This window comes from Hyperolius riggenbachi, chromosome 6 (genome assembly GCF_040937935.1).
Source record: "Hyperolius riggenbachi isolate aHypRig1 chromosome 6, aHypRig1.pri, whole genome shotgun sequence".
Classification (NCBI taxonomy): domain Eukaryota; kingdom Metazoa; phylum Chordata; class Amphibia; order Anura; family Hyperoliidae; genus Hyperolius; species Hyperolius riggenbachi.
The window spans coordinates 281,132,886-281,158,452 of NC_090651.1; the positions used below are offsets into that span (position 1 = coordinate 281,132,886).

Genomic DNA, 25,567 nt, shown 5'->3' on the forward strand with positions numbered 1-25,567 from the left:
TTTTTTGTAAAATAGGCCACTGCAGCTTTAAGGCCAAGCTGCAGGGCCGCACAACACAGCACAAAAGTGATTCCCCCCCCCCCCCTTTCTCCCCACCAACAGAGCTCTCTTTTGGTGGGGTCAGATCGCCACCTGGATGTTTGTTTATTTATTTATTAATATTTATTTGGTTATTTTTTACTACATTTCCAATTTTTTTTTTTTATTTATATATTCGGCGTAAGCCGTGTGACACAGTCGGCAAGCAGTTAAAAGGACAAAATATTGTCTATAGCAATGAAAACAAAAGTTGTAATGAGTATAGTAAAACATTGGCAATTATTATAATACAGATAATACATTCCAAAACAAGAATTTGCAAAATTATAATTGTCAAAACAAATATTAAAATGAATTTTTTTGAGAACACTACTTCTCAAAACGAAAAATTTTGATTGGACAGGCCCAGCGCCCACTATTTACTGGGTGCCCAAACTTCTTATTTGGCGTTTAAAGTGGACCCAAACCAAACATTTTTTTAATTTAAAATATTTAGTTGCACTACTCTGACACATACAAAGATAAATAAACACTCCTTCAAGTCTATGAGCATTTCAGTGCATGCTTTTTACTCTTCTCTTTTCATAACTAGGGTTATACAGGTGGCAGCCATTAGCAATTCCTCCTTTGCAGGACACCACCTACTCCACCAGTTTGCAGGATTCTGTCCCAGCAATATGAAAGGAAGGGAGGGGTTCCTCCAATAAATGTAAAATATTTTATATTTGTCATCATGCAGCTGAAAAAAGGCTGCTATTTATTATTATAATTTAGAAAATAGATTTTATTTCTGAAATCTTGTATGTTTCATTTGGGTCCACTTTAATAGACAATATTTTGCATTAGCTTCTATGGGGCAACCAAATAGTCCATTAGCCCCAGGCACCCACATTTCCTGATTCCAGCAGCACTATCATATGGCTGTTCCTAAATTTTGCACGGCATCAAAAGCGGCAGCGATGGTGCTTCTTTTGGTATTGAACTTGGCTCTATTGTAGAGGAACTCATTTAGTAGCAACGGGGAGAGGTTTGTTTTAGGAGGGGGAGGTTAGTGTTAGGATTAAGAGGGGTAAGAAAAGCATTAGAATAGGAGACATTGGCCTCAATTCACTAACCTTAACTCCTGTCTTTAATAACTCTTCTGAGCTGTTTTACAGTTATCACAATTATATCACCATGGTGATAACTTTAAAACAGCTCAGAAGAGTTATTAAAGACAGGAGTTAAGGTTAGTGAATTGAGGCCATAGAGGAAAAAAATAACGGCAATATCCTGCATCAAAAAAAGAAAAGGCAATGATTATAAATGTATGTGGTCAGGAATGTTGGTAGCAAATTTTTCTACACTGAGACTAGAGTTCGTCTCTAAAGATGGCGACTAATGATACAATTTGCCTAACGATCAATTATGAACAATTCTTCTTATGAACGATCGTAAATGATCTTTTTGGACCACTAGTGGACAAAAATCTCCTAACCAATCCAATCAGATTGACGGGCTCAAACTAGAATTCTGATCAATTTCATTAATCTGTTTGCTTAGGAGAGTGTTGTCCATTAGTGGTCCCAAATGATCATTTACGATTGTTCATAAGAAGAATTGTTCATAATCGACCGTTCGGCAAATTGTATCATTAGTGGCTACCTTTAATCAAACTCTCCAGGCAAGAGTGGGAATGAACATATAAGTGAAAACTCACATCCCCCACTGGTGACACAGTGAATGACAGCAATCGGTATGGGCAGTAAACGGTATGAAAACAAGTTTTTAATGCATGGTATGCCTGTAATTCTTCTTTACCTGACGTGAACCTGAACTCTTGCACAGGAGAGAAGGAAAACATAGAGAAAAGCACCCTGTATGTATTTAGAGAGTTTAGCCTGTTTAATTCCCCCTCAGTTGTGACTAATCACATCTGTAACTTGATCTATCCACTGTGTCAGTTCAGGAATCTCTGCTGCCTCACTGGAGCAAATAATTTGTAAACACTTGATGTTAACCCTATGTCTGCTTCCACAAAAGCACAATGTTGACACACTGTAGATTTATTGCAGGATTTGTATCAGCTGTAGCAGAGAGGAAGTTCTGAGTTCAGGTCCGCTTTAAATTAACTCATCCAAAAGTTGAAGAATCTGGCACACATTATCTTAATTCCTGAGTATAGATGAATCGAAGAAAACAAAAACTTGAGAACATAATATGCATTTTTCAATCTTGTGTTGGGATTATGCATATGGAAAGGGAATAATGGTATAGCCATAGAATGGATTGGTAATGAGTGAAATAAAATAAATGTATTCTGCAAGGTGGACCGCTAAGTCTGTCTTTTAAAGTTACCTGTACACAATGCTCGTTACTAATCCCAGCCACATGCTCTCCAAGATCTACAAATCAGAACTCTCGATAACAAATGCAGAGGAAATGGCATATAAACCATTAGCAGATTCATAGTAATATCAGAAGTGCAACTTTCCAATATCTAGTGCTATTTGCAATAACGCTTCCTTTGCCCTCTATAGTCATTGAGAACTTATAGGTCTATTTACATAGGGCGATGGAATTCATGCACTGCAATTATCCATTTCATTTCCTGTCTTTGGCAGCATATCATACATCTCTATCTACCTTTTCTCTTCCTTACTTCTCATCCATCATACACATTTTGAGCTGGCTGTGATGTGGCTGCCTAGTGAAGAATAAATTATTCTGTGATCTTAATCTATACATTGTAAATCCAAAATATTCCTAAAGCCAAAATAAACCCAAAATGAGATGTTTTCAAAACTAAAAACACCTATTCTGTCTTTAATAAATTATGCCTATTACTTTTGGCATTGTACTTTCTAATTTAAAAATATGTTCTATTTTATATGTTATAGTTACACTTAGCTGCACCTGGATACCTGTTTAGGCACGTTCCATATCCCACCACTTAGCCTGGTTCAATTCTTAGGGCCTGTTCTTCTATGAAGCAGCGTGCATCACATGCTTAAGGTGGCGTAAAGTAGAGGGTGACGAGCTGGTGGCAAGTCATGTGTATAGTACACACAGCATGATGCAGAAGCTTCCTGCAGGCAGCTATGATTAGAAGCCGGAGCTGCCTGTGCCTCCTCCCCTTCCACCCTTATTGAGACGCCACCACAAAAGCATCCAGAACCACCCCTCTACCCTCCAAACCCGACACCGGTAAATGCAGGTCCTCTTCTCTTGCCGATGTAACATGGAGCGTCCATCCAGCCTGCAGGAAAAGTAGTCAGCAGCTAGTAACAAGGCACCTAGGAATGCTGGGAGCTAGAGACTCTGTTGCTGCCCAGCATGTACCTTCGGATGAGGACCAGTCTATCTGATTTTACACTCGGTGTGACGTCTTGAAGGATTTTTGCACATTAAAAAATATCATAGAGCATTACCCCAATCTTTCTTCTTGTGATAATGTAAAAGGGCTTCTTAACACTTACCTCATTGTGTGTCTCGCACAAGTTTGCTTCAGGCAGTAAAAAGTCTAGGACCTGCACTTTCAAGCCTGCTCTTCCCAACAATCAGCGACACACAATCTCTTATACAAGACCTGCATCACTGTCCATGTACCTGGTGAATAGAGTAACCACATAACATGGACACTATATTTAACCACTTTGCTGCCCATGTACAGTATGTCTACACCCCTTTAAACTTAATTTCCATGCCTGGGGAGTAGATAAACGTACACTCGCCGGCACTGCCACTGTCCATGCTCCCGCTCGCTCGTGCGCGCGCTCCTGCGCTCATGCATGCTGCCGCCCACTTGCCCCGAGATCAATGAATAGGAACACAGTTCCCGTTCATTGATCTAAGTCACCGCATCAATGATTGACTGTTTCTATGAAAAGTTGCGCGATCATTCTAAAAAAAAAAGTTTCCCATCCTCATTAGACTTCCTGTAAGCGTACATACTACGCTTACAGGACGCAGGACGCATTCACAAAAAATTACTGTGGCCATCTTGTGGCCAAATAGTAAAACTACATTCAAAACCATTTTTTTATACTCAAATACATATTTTTACATTTTAAATTAACTCATTACCTCCCACACTCCCAAATTGTTACCAAATTTTTTTGTGCAAAAAAAATAAATAAAATAAAAATAAAAAATGTACAATAAAAAAAATACATAAATAGTTACCTTAGGGACTGAACTCTTTAAATATTTATGTCAAGTGGGTATAACATTGTCACTTTATAAATTATGGGCTTGTAGTTAAGGATGGACGCAAAACTGAAAAAATGCACCTTTATTTCCAAATAAAATGTTGGTGCCAGACATTGTGATAGGGACATAATTTAAATGGTGTAGTAACCAGTACAAATGGGCAAATAAATACAAGGATTTTAAATACGGTAGCATGCGTTATTTAAAAACTATAATGGCCGAAAACTGAAAAATAATTCTTTTTTTCCAAATCTTTTATTATTTTGCCATTAGAACACATTTAGAATAAAATAATTCTTGCATAATGTCCCACCCAAAGAAAGCCTAATTGGTGGTGAAAAAAACAAGATATAGTTCATTTCATTGTGATAAGTACTGATAAAGTTATTGGCGAATGAATGGAAGAAGCGCTGAAAGGTGAAAATTGTTCTGGTGCTCAAGGGGTAAAACCCCTCAGTTGTGAAGTGGATAAGATGTTTGGTGTTATTTTTTATTTTTTAAATGTGGTGCTATTGTTAATATTATGCTTGGAGGACACTAACTAGAAGAAATAAGAAAAATCCTGAAAAACAATTTTTAATGGAGTGTTAGTGAGTAACAGTGTTTTACGGTACCACAGTCTGCATGGAGACTTAAGCCTCCTACACACTTGACACTACTGTCCCCAAGCATTGATGGCAACAAGATGCCTCGGTTAACAGTTTTTAGACAAAACTGTACAGACAAATTGCTAGCATGCGTTCTGTCACTATAGAGGGCAGGGAAGGGATAATGTACTGCACACAATGGAAAGGGCAGAGCCAGGAAAAGGGCAATACCATCAGCCTGCATTTGGGTGAGATTATCCGACATGCTGGATCTCTTGCCGACATATTGAGGCTAACAAAACAGACAAATGATAAGCGCTCAAGGATGCACCTGAATTGTAAGCCATCAGCGGCAATGCAGAGCCCCCTAGGGCTGAATACATGCCTCTAATGCAAAACAGATGCAAAATTATGTGCTAACTCTAATCTAAAAATTTGAGAGTGAATTTAAAACCGTGAAGGCAGCTAGCCAATAGTATACTTACATTTAAGTTTGCACAGTGGGAGACATGGCAGCGCTTTCAAACAACCTCATACCTGAAGGATTTAACTGCAATGGTGAGCAGAGCTCCAGAAACTGGACTAAATTACACACCCAGCATACACTGCAGGCAAAGAGAGGGAGGGGGAATTAGTGATTAAGCTGCATCAGTGGGCAGAGCTCCAGAAACTGGACTATATTACACACCCTGCATCACTATAGACCAAGGGGGGGTGTTAGCTTCAGTGATAATTAGTGCACAAATTATGACCTAATAGACTTCCCCACGGCGGTGACGTACCCCCTTGGGGAAGACCTACCTCTAACCTAGCAATAAAAACATAATTCCTCGTGCTGCTATTCATAAATGGTATACACATTTCATAAGACAAACAAAACAGACAAATGATAAGCGCTCAAGGATGCACCTGAATTGTAAGCCATCAGCGGCAATGCAGAGCCCCCTAGGGCTGAATACATGCCTCTAATGCAAAACAGATGCAAAATTATGTGCTAACTCTAATCTAAAAATTTGAGAGTGAATTTAAAACCGTGAAGGCAGCTAGCCAATAGTATACTTACATTTAAGTTTGCACAGTGGGAGACATGGCAGCGCTTTCAAACAACCTCATACCTGAAGGATTTAACTGCAATGGTGAGCAGAGCTCCAGAAACTGGACTAAATTACACACCCAGCATACACTGCAGGCAAAGAGAGGGAGGGGGAATTAGTGATTAAGCTGCATCAGTGGGCAGAGCTCCAGAAACTGGACTATATTACACACCCTGCATCACTATAGACCAAGGGGGGGTGTTAGCTTCAGTGATAATTATCACTGAAGCTAACACCCCCCCTTGGTCTATAGTGATGCAGGGTGTGTAATATAGTCCAGTTTCTGGAGCTCTGCCCACTGATGCAGCTTAATCACTAATTCCCCCTCCCTCTCTTTGCCTGCAGTGTATGCTGGGTGTGTAATTTAGTCCAGTTTCTGGAGCTCTGCTCACCATTGCAGTTAAATCCTTCAGGTATGAGGTTGTTTGAAAGCGCTGCCATGTCTCCCACTGTGCAAACTTAAATGTAAGTATACTATTGGCTAGCTGCCTTCACGGTTTTAAATTCACTCTCAAATTTTTAGATTAGAGTTAGCACATAATTTTGCATCTGTTTTGCATTAGAGGCATGTATTCAGCTTAATCACTAATTCCCCCTCCCTCTCTTTGCCTGCAGTGTATGCTGGGTGTGTAATTTAGTCCAGTTTCTGGAGCTCTGCTCACCATTGCAGTTAAATCCTTCAGGTATGAGGTTGTTTGAAAGCGCTGCCATGTCTCCCACTGTGCAAACTTAAATGTAAGTATACTATTGGCTAGCTGCCTTCACGGTTTTAAATTCACTCTCAAATTTTTAGATTAGAGTTAGCACATAATTTTGCATCTGTTTTGCATTAGAGGCATGTATTCAGCCCTAGGGGGCTCTGCATTGCCGCTGATGGCTTACAATTCAGGTGCATCCTTGAGCGCTTATCATTTGTCTGTTTTGTTTGTCTTATGAAATGTGTATACCATTTATGAATAGCAGCACGAGGAATTATGTTTTTATTGCTAGGTTAGAGGTAGGTCTTCCCCAAGGGGGTACGTCACCGCCGTGGGGAAGTCTATTAGGTCATAATTTGTGCACTAATTATCACTGAAGCTAACACCCCCCCTTGGTCTATAGTGATGCAGGGTGTGTAATATAGTCCAGTTTCTGGAGCTCTGCCCACTGATGCAGCTTAATCACTAATTCCCCCTCCCTCTCTTTGCCTGCAGTGTATGCTGGGTGTGTAATTTAGTCCAGTTTCTGGAGCTCTGCTCACCATTGCAGTTAAATCCTTCAGGTATGAGGTTGTTTGAAAGCGCTGCCATGTCTCCCACTGTGCAGACATATTGAGGCTGCCATAAACACACTAGATTTTTGCCCAAGGACAAGGACGCGGAAAGTTTAATCTAAAGTGTGAAAAAAAAACGAATTGTTCATTAACCTCTAGCTAAACGTGTGGCTAAAATAAATGGATTACCTGCACAAGAAGGTGTGGGTGGGTGTCACTTGCACCTTTTGAGAACTTCAGTAGTTGCTCATGAGTGAGGCAGTGGCTGTTTGGCTGGTATCCACTCTGTAGAACCAACAGGTGTATTGGGACAGCTAGTGTTTATGACAGGTGAGTTGCCTCATTTATGTGCATTTGACCACCTATCAGAAGCTGCATGTAGTGTCTGTGTACCGTTTTCTAATCACACCACATCCCTAAATACTAATACAAAATGCACTTAGCATACATTCTGTTGCATTTAACAGCAACTGAACAGCAAAAAATTCTGTTAGATTGGTCTCTGATTACACACATATAGCATACGGTTTCATAACATCCGTATGATACATTTTCAACCGTACAGAGATGTACAGTTAAAACTTCCTTATTTTTATTTGTTTACTTGAAGAGGAGCCATAATCACTTGCAGTAGTACGTATTAAATTATTCATGACATCCATTTTTACCTTTATTATCCTGGTCCTGGCATAAGAAATGCTTCTAATATTGTTATTGTTTATTGCTAACCACACCCTCCCTGTGATGTTTACTCTAAGCTATGATGTCATGCAGCCCTCTCCTCTAGAGCACTCTGGGAGATCATGTGATATTCCTGCTCACTTTGCCGAGGGAGAAGAAAAAACATTCCACGGTGATTCCCTTTGCCAATAATAAAGATGCTAGTATCTGAGAGAGATTTAAGAATGCAATTCATGCTGAAGCAAGAGTGTTTCAATGGAAAAAAGTGACTAAATAATTTATAAATTCAAGACTTCCCATGCAGGTTAAACATTATTGTTTGGAAATAAAGTAAAAGTCCTGTGTAGAAATCATTAACAGTTAAAAAATGTAATAGCTTTTTCAGAGGATATGGTAAAATGACTGCATATGTACCAGGGATTTAGATTTAAGGATGGAGGTTAAGACACTGTCAATATCAAGATATGTGCTGCACTGCATAAGTTAAGTGTTAAAAAAGTGTCTTATGTAATATGTCCCCAGATCCCCTGTATTATGTACGCTTCAATTTACCACTGCTGCTTCACTGAACTCTGAATTAGCTGTGTGCAGGATCTTTTCCTCTCCCTCCCTTGTCTGACCTTTAAAGAATTACATACGTTGGAATATGCCTTTACTTCACTTGCCATGGCTTTCTATGTGTGGTTACTGCTTACAGTATGTAGGAAGGGTAATATTTAGCTATCTACATGAGATATTGATGAGTGATTTATGGTCCATGCTTATGCAGAGGTCTAATTATTTGGCAGTTGTAGGTATAGGCTCATGTTTGTAAGAGAAACAAACTTAAATGGTTGATAAAAATAATGCTGTTCTACTATGTATTTGTTCTAATTTACTTAAAGTGCACCCAAAGGCAGAAAAAGGACAAATAAAATTAGATGCTTAATTCAGTAGTGGGAAGTCTCTGGATGGTCTATAGGCTTCCCAGATCCTTTAACAGCCCACCATTCCAGCAAAAGATCCCTTTAAACTTTTATAACAAAAGCTTGTTAAATTCTATTGGCCATGCCTTTGATGTGGGCTAGCACATCCAGACTAGGCATGCACAGATAAGGTCAGTACAGTCCTAGTTGAACACAGAGGTAAAAAGCCACGCTCATGCAGCTTTATTCTACTGGGCATGTGGGGACCTTAATTGTGCATGCCCGATTGGACGCATTACAGATAAACACATGCTTATGAAATGCATAAAAATACAATACATATACAGTAGATAACAGCATACAATGCATAAGTGGCATCATCTCAGGGTAAAATTGCATTTACATTTTCTAAAAAAAAAAACTTTAGGAATGCAATGAAAATGTAGCAGCATACAGGGCACATATAGAACATTTAAATAGCACCATACAACGGTGCATACAAATAGCAACATACAATGGGATAAAGAGCATAAACATGCAACCTACATCTTACAAACAGAAAACTGCCAACATCATTTTGACAGGATTGATTCAAATTTGAATAAGTATTATGATTGTTGCTAAAATATAAAACAGTGTATATTATAAAGTGCATGCAAATAAAGCGCAAAATAATAGCGGCATACAAGCATGTGAAGCCACATACAGACTCATATTGTATTCATGTTAGCTAAGATGCATTGAAAATACAGTAGGGAATTCCAGCAGAGTTCATATTAAAGTGTATACTGTACATATAAAGTACATACAAAATAGCAGAATATAATGTATAGGTTGTAGTATATTAAGTGCACAACCTATACGTACAGATATATTGTATGTTACACTCGGTGGTATATTCTCCATGGTCAGCACATAATGCAGATCCTGACGTGAAGGACACACACACAAACAAGCACAAGGAACCAGGATATCCCCAGTTTAGTGGAGGAGAGGACTAACTCCAATAGGAGATGTGGAGCACAGAGCAGGCGTAGATCTGAACAGCCACAAACAATACTTTCACTTTAGTGGCTCAGCGCAAGGCAGCGCTGAGCACATTAACCAGAACTCAGAAGATCAGGACAGGTAGACAGAATGAACGCTTGCTTAACTAGTCACTGCTTTAGTGACAGCAAGCGTCCATAACAAGACAGACTGGAATGAGGCAGCCAATGCGATTGCAGCGATGGTGTGCATCACAAGGACAGGACAGAATAGTCAGGAAATAGCAGAGTCAAGGCAGGCAGACGCAATACACACAAATATACAATAGGTATGATTTCCTAGCGTATTACGATTACAGCTATCAATGAAACTACAAACGACTGACTAACATATGTATATATCGGCGATGAACCGATATATAACATAAGCAAGGAACACTAGCTAGGAACTGGAGCAATACAAAGAACAGGACTAGGAAGAATTCGCTACTTCTACGCAGAAGTGAGCGCAATCCACGCAAGGTAACAGGAACAGGACTAGGAAGGATTCTCTACTTCTACACAGAAGTGAGCGCAATCCACGCAAGGTAACAGGAACAGGACTGAACTAACTAAGCACGGGTGATCACGCTAAGCACAACCTACCTACACGTGATGGAAACTGACTGACTGAACACAGGATATAAACAGTTCGAGTACGTATATATCAGCGACACTGATGTATTATGTAACACGAATACAAGGAAAAAAATAAACGCACTAGTATGCGTATATATCGGCAATGAACCAATACATGATGCAAGACCAGCAAAGTAACAACTACTGATAAACAGGATCAGGACTAGAAGGACTCACTGACCCCTTCGCAGGAGTCAGTGCAGTCCACACCAGATTTAGGAACGGGGGGGGGGGGGTTGGGGGCCAAACAGACTTATCTGAAGCTATGATAGCCCATGGACCCTTTATACTGAGGTCATTCAATGGGAACAGACATGCAGATTCCCACACAGGCGAATGATAATCAATCACAGGCTGACAGCAACCGTCATCAACCTCAGAGCGACTCCAGATGGAATCAACGCTCAGTGTGAGCGCAGGCAAAACTATGCGAGCAAATTAGTGATGGGCGAACATCCAGATGTTCGGGTTCGGGGGGGTTCGGCCGAACATGCCCCCGATATTCGGCATGTTCGGGCCGAACCCCGAACCCAACCCGAACATGTCCCTTTGGGGCCCCTATAGGGTCCCAGCATAACGGCAGAGCATGCCCCGAGCGCGGGGGGGGGGGGTGGTCGGAAATGCCCCCCACCCCTCCCCGCTAAGCTCTCCCTTCTGCCCCTCCCACGCCTCTGTTCCTCTCTGATTGGCCAATATTTCTCATGCTGAGACAATGCACTTTCTATAGTGAAGCGCAGGCAATTCAGGCAGAGGAGAGTAGGGCAGGAAATTACAGAATTGGCTTCAGAATAGCCATACTTAAAACGGGAAATGCTAAGAAAGATTTTCTCTTTTTTTTTTACTTTAGAAAAATCACTTAAATCAAAACACGGACAGTGCACTACATATGTTATATAAGTAAGCAAGTAGTTAAATACTTATATATGTGTTTGTTTGTTTTTTGGAGATAGTATGGCTGAAAGCTCCTCTTAAAGGGTACCTTCCTTCAGTATAAAAGACAAAGCTTGTCATATCAGGCTCTGTGTTAATGATGCAGGAGTGGGGTGCTGTCAGGGTTAATTATCAACCTGATTGGCTGTAAGGCCTCTTGCACACTGCAAGCGATTCCGATTCAGATTCCGCTTTGTAAATACGTTTTTACATCCGATTCCGATTTGCAGTTTGCTCCCTGCACACTGCAAATCGGAATCTGAATCGGATGTAAAAACCGATTAAAAAGCGGAATCTGAATCTGAATCGCTTGCAGTGTGCAAGAGGCCTAATTCATTCACAGATGATGCTCTGCTCCTTCTTGGCAAATCAGTCCTAGCCATGTTCCTGAAGTCTTTTAAATCTCTTTGAAAACCTCAGCCTATGTTGCCAAGGCCTGCTTACGCAGCTTGGCAGCCACCAATTAGACTGTGGCTGCCGAGCTGGGGGCAAGTGGCGGCAATGCAGATGGAGGTAACCAGAGCCTTGGCAAAAGTTTGATTAACACCTGCCATGGCCACGTTTCTGAGGATGTTAGAGCATTCACATGAGTAAATGAATTAATGAATTAATTTTAACTAATCATTTACGTAATTAACCCTGGTAGCCCCTTAATCCTGCATCATTAAGACAGAGCCTGACATGACAGGCTCTGTCCTTTATACTGGAGGTACTATTACAGTAATATCACCCAGCCATGTTTACTTCAATTAAAAACAAGAAGCTGCATCCGTTCTTCTGATATTTTCTAATGATGATCAACCCCCCTCCCCCCCAAAAGTTATTTTTCCTGTTCCTTTCCTTTCTGAACTTCATCATAATGTAACTTGACCTTTAGCCTAGGCTAAAAACTGGAAATAGAAACTTGTGTGCGATATGTTTTGTTCATCGCTAGAAAGAAGCACATTTCATCAAAATAATAATGGGATTTGGTAACCCTGACATACCCTGATATAAAGTGTGATGTTAAAATCCATATGGTTTTTAGCCAGTGGCACATTAAACCTTCGATATCCATAAATAAAAGAATCAATGTCTATTTGCATTAGTGAAGTTCATATATTGTATTTCCACCTGCATTAATTGCATCAATGTGAGTTGATTACAGAAAGTTTCTTTAGCTTGAGTGTTAATGGAACAAGGAAATAGTGCTTGGTAATTTCATGACAGTTACCTACTTAGAATGAGTTTGTAACTCTCCAGAACCTTGTAAGGTGATGATGACCTCTCTGCCTCACATGAGACAAGCTTTGTTCTCGCTTTCTCCCCATAAATTATGTAGGCAACTGTAAATTTTCTTATTTGGCAACTGCTTTAAATCGTTCATCACTGACAAACAACATGGTTATCTGTTCCTTTGTGTTTTTAACCCATACAGCATGCTACACTATTTAAGGTAGCTTTTTAGTCAAAGTTTATCTTACACAATACACAAAAGAATCAGTTTCTATTGTTCTGTCACTCCCCTTTTTCCTCTTCTAACCCTGAATTACACACACACACACACACACACACACACACACGCACGCACGCACGCACGCACGCACGCACACACACACACACCTTACCCACCCAGATCTGCCATCCAACACTCATCATATGAAGGTCAGGACCATCTATCTGTCAAAACATGTCTCAAGTGTTTTTTTGTTTTTTTTAACTACACAGTTTTTCCATGAATTGAAAGTTAAAGTTGTGGCTGGATTTTTTTCTTAACTCATTAGCTTTCCCTTGCTTCCTTCTGCAATAGTTTTTTTCCCACTGAACTTTGAAAATTTTAAGAAACAATACATGTTTAAAAAACAAAGAGTGTGGTGTCTCATTTTTTCCCTTTCAGGCTGCTTTTCTCTAGATAAATTTGCCTTCTTAAGGTGGCCACACACGATACAATAAAATGATCTAATGTTACAGCAATTCGATAAAAACAATCGGATCTTCCGAAAAAAATCGAAAGCTTTTTTTTTCATTTGACTGAAAAATCCGATCAGATTTCCTATTTTCTTCGATTTTTATCGATCCGGAATGCCAGATATTTTTCTTCAATCTTTCTAAGGATTGTATGGTGTGTGTTAGATTGTCAGTGTATTACTATACACACCCTAGCAATTTTGTCAGAGTTTCTAATCATTTTTATCATAATTGGGGGGAAATTGAACATAGGTGTGTGGTACATTGATCATATTTTTGAAATGTTACAATCAGTCAGAAAAATGTATTGCAATTCTTAAATTGAACAGATATTTAAAAAATTGTATGGTGTGTGGCCACCTTTAAGCAATTCCACCCTGCATGGCCCATAACATGATGGGTTGCTCTGATGATGATCCAAATTAAGCAGCAAGGAGAGAGAGAAAGCTATAAATAAGTGTATATTTTATAGGGTGACTGTGTGCCTTTGACTTTGATAAAGCGCATAAAAATACTTTCTGTTTACTTTCACACTTTTAAGCCCTAATACTTCTCCAGTTACTCATACTCCTTTGTCCGGATGTTGTTGTGAAATAACACTGCTGCATCTGTCTTCCTTACTGTCCTCTGGTCCTAGTCTACCACCAAATTTCCTGCTTGTCTAACCAGTACATGTCTATCTATCTAGATCTGGAAATCTTGTATCGTGTCCAGTCTTAGTAATTATCTGGCTGAGATGCTCAAGCCTATGCAAAACAGTAACAAGGTATATACCACACTTCTTGTCCACGTGTTTTATCTGTCTTGTGCTGGATTCCAATGTCTTCTTCAACTGTCCCAGTGAGTTGTAAAAGAAGGTTCGATCATAATTGCTTCCTGTTCTGCTATACTGCTGTGGTTTCCTTTAAAGCGTTGCAACACATTTGCATTGGTGATATATGTCTTATCCTATTCCATTATTATTTTCCAGTGTAGTTCAGCTCCTGAAATAGGTGGCCCTGCTGGTACTGTGTTGTGTTAGAGCAGCTGTAAGTACAGTTTGGGTAAATCTTTGGATAAAATAGTATCTATAATTCTGTTGTAATTACAGATGCAAAACAGAACATTTTTAATAGATGTTTTTTAAAGAGAACCTGTACTGAGTAAAAATATTTAAAATAAACACATGAGGTTACGTCAAATGAACATTACATAGTTATCTAGCCATCAGTTCCTCTCAGAAGCACACCATTTTCTTCTGACAATAATCCCTTCCAGTTCTGACAATATTTTGTTAGATCTGAAATATATCAGTTGCTGTCAATAAAATATCAGTTGCTGTCAGTTATAGCTGAGAGGAAAACTGATGTACCAGGTAATGTCCATGTTTCCCTATGGCTCAATTGGGCGATGTTACAGTTTAACTGTGTGCTGACCAGAAAGCGGTTATGGATAATGGCCATTTTCAAAATGGAGGACGGAAAATTCCCTTGATCACAGTGAACAAACAGGATGCGGGAGAGGAGAAAGACACTGAGGAGTAGACTACATGGAAGGTAAGTATGACTTGTGTATGCTTATTTTGACTTTTTAATTTTCAGTTCAGGTTTTCTTTAAGCTTGTTTTCCTTTCATTAGACTATTTTTCCATAGCATGGTGGATTCCTTTTTTTTTTTTATTTTAAACTTATTATGGTAACATCGCCCCCCCCCCCCCCCCCCCCACACACACACACACACACACAAACACACACACACCATAATATGAAGGGTACTATGAACATACAACCACAGGTCCTCCACCATTCACGTAATATTAGCCCACTTCCCACTGGGTACAAGTAGTGGTGTAGCAGCCTGGACATTAGACTATAGGGGAGGGGGCTCATTTCCCCTTTCTTATTACATCTCCCTCCATGTTAAGAACTATGTTGGCTGGCATTGTTTAAGGGGAAGAGTGCCACACTCCTCAGCTCCACCGTTTTGCAAATACTGGCCTGCATGGAGGACACAAAAATGGGTATGGGGATGTCTGTTATTGCTGGGACATCGAGGAAAATGTTTTTAAAACATTGCTACATGTTTTAGAAGGTAGAATCAGGTATCTTGCTTGCTTTTGGCAACACTGCAGACACTTCCAGGAGAACAGCAGTGGCTAGGATTCACAGTGTATATTCCCATTGTGCCAATGCGTGGGTTTTGCATGCGGATTCAGCACTGCTCTGTACTTGAATGTCTATCACTGGGACCAGTCACCATTTATTGCAACCCAGCCCGGCCTTAGTAAATCAGGCCCACAATGTATGATATTGTATGAGTAGGCATACTGATAAATCTCAACAAATCTTAACAAATCTCAGCGCTGCGTAATATGTTGGCGCTTTATAAATACAATAAATAAATAATAATAATAACTAGACTACCTAATGACAGAATAGGGCTTGTAAACATGGCCATCTTCTGATCAATATTAACCTATAGTTTTGTTGAAAAACTCAGGAGAGACAAGGAGTGCAGGGTAGACCAGTATTGATGAATGAGATATAAAATCAGGTCTGGCACAAAACGGACCACTGGGAACCGTTAGTAAAAAAGTGCAGGATTGTGCAGTTTTCTCAGACTTCTTGAATAGAATAAGGAAAACATTACTTGCAGAAAATAGATTAATTAACACAGATAAAGTGCAGCTGTGTCAACATGGCTCTAATTTGTAAGGGGTTTGAGCAACATTGATGACCAAGAAGCATGTTTCAAAAATAATATATTGCAAAAACTAGTGAAACACAGCCTTAAATTATGCTAAAAAGAACTCCATGAAGCAATGCTGTCAGTAAGTGTTAAAAAGGTGCATCTGAGACGACTGCATGGCTGCATTTATACTTACCTGGCTGACTTCCTTCAGTCCCCTGTGGCCCATGGGCTCCCTTGCCGTCCTACCAGGCTGCTCCGATCTTCCACTGGCTGCCCCGGTCTATTTCTCCAGACATCGCCAGTCATGGAAATGCATGCAGCTGGGCCACACATGCGCAGTACATCACAACTTGAGATCACTGGAGAAAGATCATAGTGGTTTGGGAGGACGGCTAGGGAGCCCACATTGACCCACATTTCACACGGAGCCAGAAGAAGCCACAGCTAAGTTTGTCTCAAGTTTCCTTTAAAGGACCACAACAATTTTACAATGTATAATACATGTATACACATACATATGAGATGTACGTTTCTCCCAAAGCAAAACATACTATAAATGACCTTTATTCCCATGTTGCTGTCATGGTAAGTAGTAATAATCTGACTGGTTTTGGACCCGATGAAGCAGTTCTTACTGTGAAACGCGTTATCCCAAGAGCTGAATAAAATGTAACATTTTCATACCTTTAATGAGAGCCTCCTCTTTCAGGTAGGACCGATTTATTACCACATCTTTTATAGAGAATAATCTTGGAATATTTTATCTTTTTGGGCATCTCCACTTACCTCACAGTTTTACTATGGTTACCCTAGACAGGGACCTCACCCCACAATGTTTGTGGAGTGAAACTGTGTTTTGAGCTGCTACGACACCTCTACATTGAAAGACAGAGTGGGGACGGAACCTCCCCACATGCCTGTATGAGCGGTGGTTGCCTCTTGGAGCAACCCACACTTATGAGTACACCTTTTTCAGCCTGTTTTAACTTCACCCATTACCCAGCTGTACTACACCAAATCGGGCTCCCAGGTTCCAGATGTTCATTTTTGTTTCCACAAGTCTAATCAGTGGAATGCTGCAAATAGCAGAATTACAGCTTACACGTTCAACTTACACCTTAAAGGGAACCAGAGAGGAATGCTTGTTTAAAATAGAAAAAGATTTTATACATACCTGGGGCTTCTTCCAGCCCCATAAGCCTGGATCGCTCCCACGCCACCATCTTCCGCTTCCTGAATCCGACGGTACCGGGCCCGTCACTTCCGGCGGACGCAGCCAATTGTCCGCATCACAGGGGTTCCCTCCATACCCGTACACATGCATCTGCGCAGTAGGCACCCACACGCGTAACTGTATGGAGGGAGCCCCCGGTGATGCGGAGAATTGGCCGTGTCCGCCGGCCGACTGTCCGACTGGCGGTAATGACGGGACCCGGTGTCGGCGGTTCCAGGCAGTGGAGGATGGCGGCGTGGTAGCGATCCGTGCGTATGGGGCTGGAGGAAGCCCCAGGTATGTATACTTGATCCTCTCTGGTTCCCTTTAAAGTGAGACTGAATTTTCCAACTTAATTTACTGCCCAAAAAGTCGACTCTCCATTATGGATGACAGATTTAGTCATTCAGTACTTTACATGGTATGTTCACAAACATATTTAAGGCCATAACTGTTATTTTTAAAAGATGGATATTGAAACATTGTTACTTTTATGGTATATGATGGACTGCTTTATTCATTTTATTTTTGGTGATGATTTATCACTTATTTACCCATAGACCAGGGAACTATTATTTGCAGAGTTTATTAAGTTTAAATAATCATCTGATAATTCCTTTTTAATCTGTTTAAATCATCTTAATATATTGCAAAGCAAATATTATTTTCTAAGCAATAACTAAAGATGAATAAACAGAGAAATTAATAAACACTCTAGTAATAAATAAAATGGTCTAATTTTTATTCCAGTTCCCCTACCTGCATGACAGGTTTTGCTACTAAAAATAGCTTCAACAATATTAATTAAAAAATGTATTTACGGTATTAGCTGATTTGAAGGACTTGGGCACAGATGCAGCTTCAGCAAGAAACACTGTAAAGGCGCAAGCTACGTGGTTAAGGCACAGCATTACTGTGTTTTTGCGCTGGAACCCGCCACACTGCAATCAATAAGAATATTTTTGCACCAAGTTGCACTTATATTTAACTGATGTGACGCAACTGACACAGTGTGAAAGGGCCCTAAAAGTAAAATCAGTCACTTTTATCATCTCTGTTAATGTAAGATCAAGGTGGGATATTATATGAATACTTTCTACTTCTTCCTTTACATGATGGTGTATGTCAGCACTAAAGTAGTTATGCTTGCCCTACATCTGCAAGTAGAGCGTCTTCACTATTCTTACTAATCATACGATAGATATGTCACAATTTAGGAGGAAATTGTGATGCACAACAATAGTTACTCCCTGTCTATTTGTAGCTTAATTAGGGATGATCACAGATATGCAAATTCTTCCCAGCTGATTTAAATGTATGCAAATTTTTATGCAAATATGTGCAGCTTGAAAATGGACCAATCGGTACATTTTTAAACTGATACATTTGCATAAACATTTGCATAATTTCAGAAGAATTTGCATCTGATTGATCATCCCTATTCTTAATCCACACGGGGGCGTAACTATAGAGCCTGCAAGGGAAGTTGGCACAGAAGGGCCCGGAGGAAGAGAAACTTGAGAGGGGGCCCGGTGGAGGAGAAGCATGCCGCCTGAGACAGGGCCCAGGGCCTGCTGCACACTACAGCACACAGACAGCATGATTGCAATGGCATGCGGAGGGCACTAAGACCTGGGAAAAGGAGGGTGCGGCATACTTCCTGGACTGAGCGTGCCCATCCTCGCCATCGCCGCCCCCTCAATCTCCCAGGATGGCCACATTGTACGTCGGCCACGTGATCCCTCCTGCAACTCCACGCATTGTTGCAGTGCAGGCTGGCATGAAGAGGAGAGGATGACACTGGAGACCGCTAGTAAGACACAGCCTGCCTGCAGCCAGCGTCACTGTGTGCTCGCTTGTATGTGACACTGACACAGCCTACCCTGTGGCTGTGTCTGAGAGAGACCCGGGGACAGGAGTACTCATGGAGAGGTTGGCGCTAAAGATACAGAGACAGAGCAGCCAGAGTCAGGGATATAAGGTTTTTTTTAAAAATCTTTATCTATATACCTGCACTGCATGGCTGCATGATTTATTTTTGAGGGAGAAGAGAGTGGTGGTGATTACTGTTTGGAGGGGGGGGGGGGGCTGGAGCGGGTGTCTGCCAGCCTGATATATTTGTGTGTGTACTGGGAAGGGTGGGATGCCTGCATGGTTTTCACTTTCTGGGAGGTTGGAGGGTGATTGCCTGCATATTTTCTTGGGGGGGGGGGGGAGGGGGGGCCTTCCTGATTTCAATTTAGTAGGAGGAAGCCTGCTGGTTTTGCATTGTGTGTGCGTGTGTGTGTGTGTAGGGGTGTTTGGAAGGAGAAGGGGCATCCAAAGTTTTGCAGGGGGGCCCAGTGGTTTCTAGTTACGCCCCTGAATCCACCTATGACAAGACAATAGTGGGAAGGTGCCCTGAAAATAGATAAATAAGCACATAGTGCTAAGTATTGCCTTAGGCTAATACACTTTAAGTGCCACCACCATGGAAGGGATACTTCAAGCCGCTCCCACCTTGCTCATCAACTCACCTGAGTATTTCTTGTGTGCCAACATCTCATAAAACCTCCTGGCCAACCAAGGATGGACTCACTCTGGCGTCTCGATCATCAAACGGTTTATTTAAATCAATGGGGTCTGCTCTATACAGACTCGTGACTACGGCTGCAGAACACAGGGCAGAACATCTCAGCTGGTTCACTCACTTCCTGAAACGGCATCAGCGTCCCTCCTGACTCCACCCTACGCATTTCGCCACAGCATGACTCATTCATTGGCTATCTATTGGAATTATGAAGTGTCTTTATTTGTGTATAAATTCTCATCTTTACAAATTCCCATAACACACATAGGTCATGTAACATCCAATGGCAAATCCTGCTTTCAACAGATTAACCCCAAAAATACATTCATTAAAAATTAGAAAGTACAGGAGGATTACTTTCTGAAAATTCGACACAAAAATAAAAGTTTCATTACGTTACATTACACCGCCGAAAGGATGGGAAAAAAAACTTATTAAGCCATGACAGCAAATGCATTTTAATTTAGTTATTTTATTTCAATTTACTCCAAGGGCATGTTGTATTATTTTTAATTTAATTTATAACTTTAATCTGCAGAGCCTGCAACACACTGATGTTTTCCTCTTTCAGATGTGCTTGAATTTTATTGGACAGCATGACATCTCTAGCCTAGAAGGGATCTGAGACCATTTACTAGGTACATTTTACAATTCAAATAACAAAGGTACTCTTCACACTAGTCTCAATCATTGCTGGATCATTTGACTAATGGGATAATAACAGGATGTAATACTCCAAGTCATTATCCATTGTGAGTATGTAGGCAGCAGCTATACTGCAGCTAATACCCTGAGTGTTCTTTTTTTTTTTTCAGACGTGACATGGAAACACAGAAAAGAGCATATCTCAGCAGTGCAGAATTAAAGGAGGCAAAGTTGCTGTTCAACTCACTCCTAATTGTCGCTGAGTAGACAGCAAGATAATTCATGAATTCAACATAATTGTACCTCCTAACAAATACAAGACATGGCATTGGGCCCTGAAATGTGAATACAATTTATTTAGCAGGTGGTCACAGTTTTTCTTTCACATGGCACAGTGATTTTCTGGCAAAGCATATTCACATTTGGATAAAGTGGCACTTACAGCTGACTATGCAGTGACTCAAATGTATGAAGGTTCCTGGGCAATTACAGTTTAGTCATTCCCGCTGTAGGGTTCAAGACCGGATTTCTGGAAAGGCCACAAAGGCCCAGGCATTGGGCAGCTGCGGTGTAAGAGGGCACCTGGGCATTAAATAGGGGTTGCTGCATATGTAAAAGATGTAGTCATCAAATGAAAAGGGAAGCTCATATTCAAGGGAGCTGTATATGAAAGTGAGGGGCAGCAGTACATGTATGTTACACATGGAAGATGGGGCTGCACATGGAATGGGAGGGGCACTTCTGCACTTGAAAGGGGAGCCCCAACATACTTGTCCTAGGGGTGGAAAACATATACATCTTGCAAAACTCACTTTTTCCAACAAGCATTCACCTTAAAGCTGACTGACCACCTAATTTGATGATTATTTTAGAATCCGATGAAAATCGGGGCCGCCAAGAGCACGCCTGGTCAATGATGTGACCAATTTTGGGCCCAAATTGGTTGCATGTAGCGATCGAACATGCTGCAAAATCTTGGGCTGACATGCTCGATTGGGTGCGTGGCGGTGGCAGTAACCATGTGCGATATTGGGTCGAGTGACAAATGGGACAGAACCCCCAGAGCTGCCCTGCCTAGCGTAAAACTTCCCCATGGTGCCTAAGCATGAATACTTGCGGTGTTTGCCACTGTCTCTGTCATCTTCCTCACATATGCTACGTCACACAGCTGCCCACGTGCAATACACCAGCAACCACGTAAGGCGTATGTGCGTGAGGAAGAAGACGGAGACAGTGGTGGACACTGACAGGTAAAGTTATCATGCACTGTGGAGGAGGCACATTTTACACTAAGGAGGATAGCGCAGTGAGGCGACATCAATATGTCTCTAGGGCATTTGCCAAAAAATTCCAGCTGAAATTGATTGGAAATCGGCTTGAAGTTTATGACGCCAACAGATCTCTCTCTAATCAGTTCTGATCAGAGAGAGATCTGTCTCTTGGTCAATCGGCTGCCAACATCGCAATGTATGGGCACCTTTACTTATCCCATTCCCCCTTCCACCTCTGGACAGATTGCACTTCTTACTAGCCTAAATATGTGGTACCTGTGTGAATACTGTATACTACACCATCTCTTGTTTCCTTCCCCCATTCCTTTAGATCAGGGGTGTAAAACTCAAATACAAAGTGGGCCGACATTGTACACTGGGACGTAGTCGCAGGCCAAAATTGTACACTGGGGCCTAGTCACGGGCCAACCTCAATGTCTACTGGCCACCTTTCTCCCTTATAAAGTTCTCTGGTGTCTAGAGGTCCTCGCTCACCTATATACTTCCCTGGTGTCTAGAGACCTCCAGCCTCCCCTATACAGTTCCCTAGTGTTGAGTGCTTAACCACTTTAGGATTTCACACACGCATAACTACGCCCCTATTGACTTAATGAGCGGATCAGGGGTGTACATAAACGCCCCTGCCGCTATTGTGCTGTGCGGGTGCGATCGTGCGCGTGCACGCGCGTGCGCGCCCCCGCTCCCGCGCGCGCCTGTGCGCCCGCCCGCGGGTGCGCGCCCCCGTGCGTGCACGTGCGCGCGCACCAGCTTCTCTTATCTCTGGGAGGGATTGATGAATGGGAGTAATTACTCCCATCACCAATCAGATGCTTGTAACCATGAATGAGCACTGCTATCAGCCAATAGCAGTGCTCATTCATTTGTGAGGTTTACAAACAATGTTGCCAGCACTTGAGAAGATACAGTTACCTTGTAATCACTCCTGAGAGGATTACAAGGTAACTGGATCTTCTTTACTTGTATTCTGACTGCCACCTAGTGGATTTTATAAATAAACCAGGACTTATAAATAAATATACCAGGACTATATACCCCTGATCTACCCTGATCAACCCTGATCAACCCTGATCAACCCTGATCTAATTCTAGCCTCCCTTGCTTTTTTTTTATGCAACATACTTCTATCTGCTGTATTTTTGTGGACTCTTTTTTTGTCTTTCTTTTTTTTTTTTTTTTACAATTTGCCTCTTCACCATTATAGTGTATAGCCTATATACATTTTCTATAAAGATGGCAAAGAGAATGTATTCTTTGCAAGAGGCGTTTGCCATTCTGGAGCGTGACAGTGACAGCAGCAGCGAATTTGAGGATGATTTGGAGTCCACAGATATTGATTGGCTGCCGTCCGAGTCAGAAAGCGACTCAACGGACAGCGATTCTGAGTCTGCTGGGCCATCCACAGCTCAGCCATCTAGGAGCGAGGGGCAGGCAAGGGGCATTAGTGACACTGACACTGCTTCTGAAAGAGGGTCACCTATAGCTACCTCCAGCAATGCCATCCCAAGAGGTCAGAGGGCTGCCAGGCCAAGGCAGAGCATGCCAGCAAGGGTACCACAGAGGGAACCGCTACCCTATGATCTAAGCCACCCACAATGGTCGGCATCTAATATGGAGACCCCTAACCTCCCTCCCTTCACAGCCAGGAGTGGCCTATTAGTGGACACCAGCAACATGCAGCCCATTGACTTTTTTGAACTTTTTTTGCCAGAGAGCTTCCTGCAGTATGTCTGTGATCAGAGCAATATCTATGCCCAGCAACGCATAGCAGACCATCCCACCTGTGTGTTAGCTTCCCACTGGACCCCTGCAACTACCCGCGATTTGAGAGTTTTTTTGGGATTGACTTTCGATATGGCCCTTTGTCCATTACCTGAACAGCAACTGTACTGGACAAAAAATCCAATCCTCTGCATCCCAATTTATTCGTCCAGAATGTCCAGACGCCGCTACCAAATGCTGCTAACCTGCTTGCATTTTAGCAATAATGCAGACCACATCTTACCTGACAACCCAGCCCATGACCGACTATTTAAATTGAGGCCCTTCATCGACCATTTAAATAGAACTTTTGCAGAAAAATACATGCCAGAACAAAGAATAGCCATGGATGAGTCCTTAATCCCTTTCCACGGGAGGCTGGCAATCAAACAATATATACCCAGCAAAAGGTCACGGTACGGGATAAAACTGTACAAGTTGTGTGAAAGTGGGAGTGGCTATATCTATTCACTAAAAATTTATGAAGGGAAGGACAGCTTAATACAGCCTCCTGGATGCCCTCCCTACATGGGTACAACAGAGAGGATAGTACTGGACCTCCTCAACCCTCTACTCCACCAGGGTTACCACTTTTACGTGGACAATTTTTATACAAGTGTCCCACTATTCAAACATTTATTTTCAGTCCAGACTCCAGCCTGCGGAACTGTCAGGGCAAATCGCAAAGGCCTGCCATCAGAGGTCGTTCATAAAAAACTGAAGAGGGGGGAGACCTGCAGCCAACGGAGCAATGAGCTGCTCGCTTTAAAATTTAGAGATAAGCGCGATGTCTTAGCCCTCACCACCATCCACTCCGAGGCAACAACAACTGTGAGGACTCGTAGTCGGGAAGTAGTAAAACCACTGGCCATCGCTGAGTACACCAAGTTCATGGGGGCAGTGGACTTGTCCGACCAGGTTTTAGCACCATACATGCTCAACAGGAAGAGGAAGATCTGGTACAAAAAAGTGGCTCTATATTTTTTCCAGGTGTGCCCCCAAAACGCCTTTGTCCTGTACAAAAAATCAGGTAACAAGGACTCTTTTTTACAGTTCCAGCAGGCAATAATTACATGTCTCCTTTTTGAATCTGGACAACCTGCCCCAAACCCAGACCAGCTTTGTGCAGAAAATGTTGCCAGATTTGAGGGAAATCATTTTCCTGCCCCACTCCCCCCAACTGCATCAAAACCATACCCCCCAAAAAGGTGCAGAGTTTGCAGGAAAAATCACGTTCGAAGGGACACACGGTATCATTGTCCGAAATGTCCGTCCGAAGCAGCACTATGCCTTAATCCCTGCTTTGAGACCTATCATACAGTCCTTCATTATTAGTTTTTTTTTTTTTTTTTTTACCCTTTCACTGCCCATTTTTTTTTTTTATGGTATCATTGAACTGTATTTGACTCTCCGGATCTGACCTCTGGCATGGCTGACAACCACTCTATGGAATTCGACCCCTGGCATAACTAACGACCACCCTCTGAACTCTGGCATGGCTGCTGAATTACCCTCTGACCTCTGGCATGGCTGACCTACCAAACTCTGGCCCTTGGCATGGCTGCCGAACACCTTTGGACCTCCTGACTTCCACCTTTCTACAGCTTCTACAATGGTGAGTACCAATTTGTGTATGTTTAGAGACATTGTGAAGCCCTCAGTATATTTTGCTAAAGCCTTGTACACACTTTCAAGTATGATTGGCCAATCACTGATCAATTTTACTATTGAATCTTGAATAATATGAGCAGATTGTGTAGGTAAACCCTCATACTACAGTATGAGCGTTTACCTACACAATCTGCTCATACTATTCAATATTTGTTGACTCTCATACTACATGGTAAGGTGGTACAATTGGTCAGTGATTGGCCAATCTTAATTGAAAGTGTGTACTGAACTTAAAAAAAGAATGACACTTTGGGGAGAAAATTGGCATTGAAAAAGCTGTTGGTGCTACTAGTGGTTATCAGGGTGCGGTATGCCCAAGAAGCTGATGATAAACATAGGGTATCATTTTAACCGTGACAAGCGAGAGAATATAATTTGGGATGTAGTATTGTTGAAGTCTATGTCATGTGATTTTTTTTTCTTGCCAAACTGAAGAAAACTGTAAAAAAATGCTATTTTC

The 25,567-nt window shown here is 41.6% G+C and overlaps 1 protein-coding gene across 1 annotated transcript; it reads left to right on the forward strand.

Annotated features, from left to right (window-relative positions):
• Nucleotides 1–22,908: 22,908 nt before the first annotated feature.
• On the forward strand, nt 22,909–24,771 carry LOC137522165 (piggyBac transposable element-derived protein 4-like). Its single transcript, XM_068242196.1, has one exon. It carries the CDS (start codon nt 22,909–22,911, stop codon nt 24,769–24,771), a length of 1,863 nt encoding a protein of 620 aa, XP_068098297.1.
• Nucleotides 24,772–25,567: the final 796 nt, after the last annotated feature.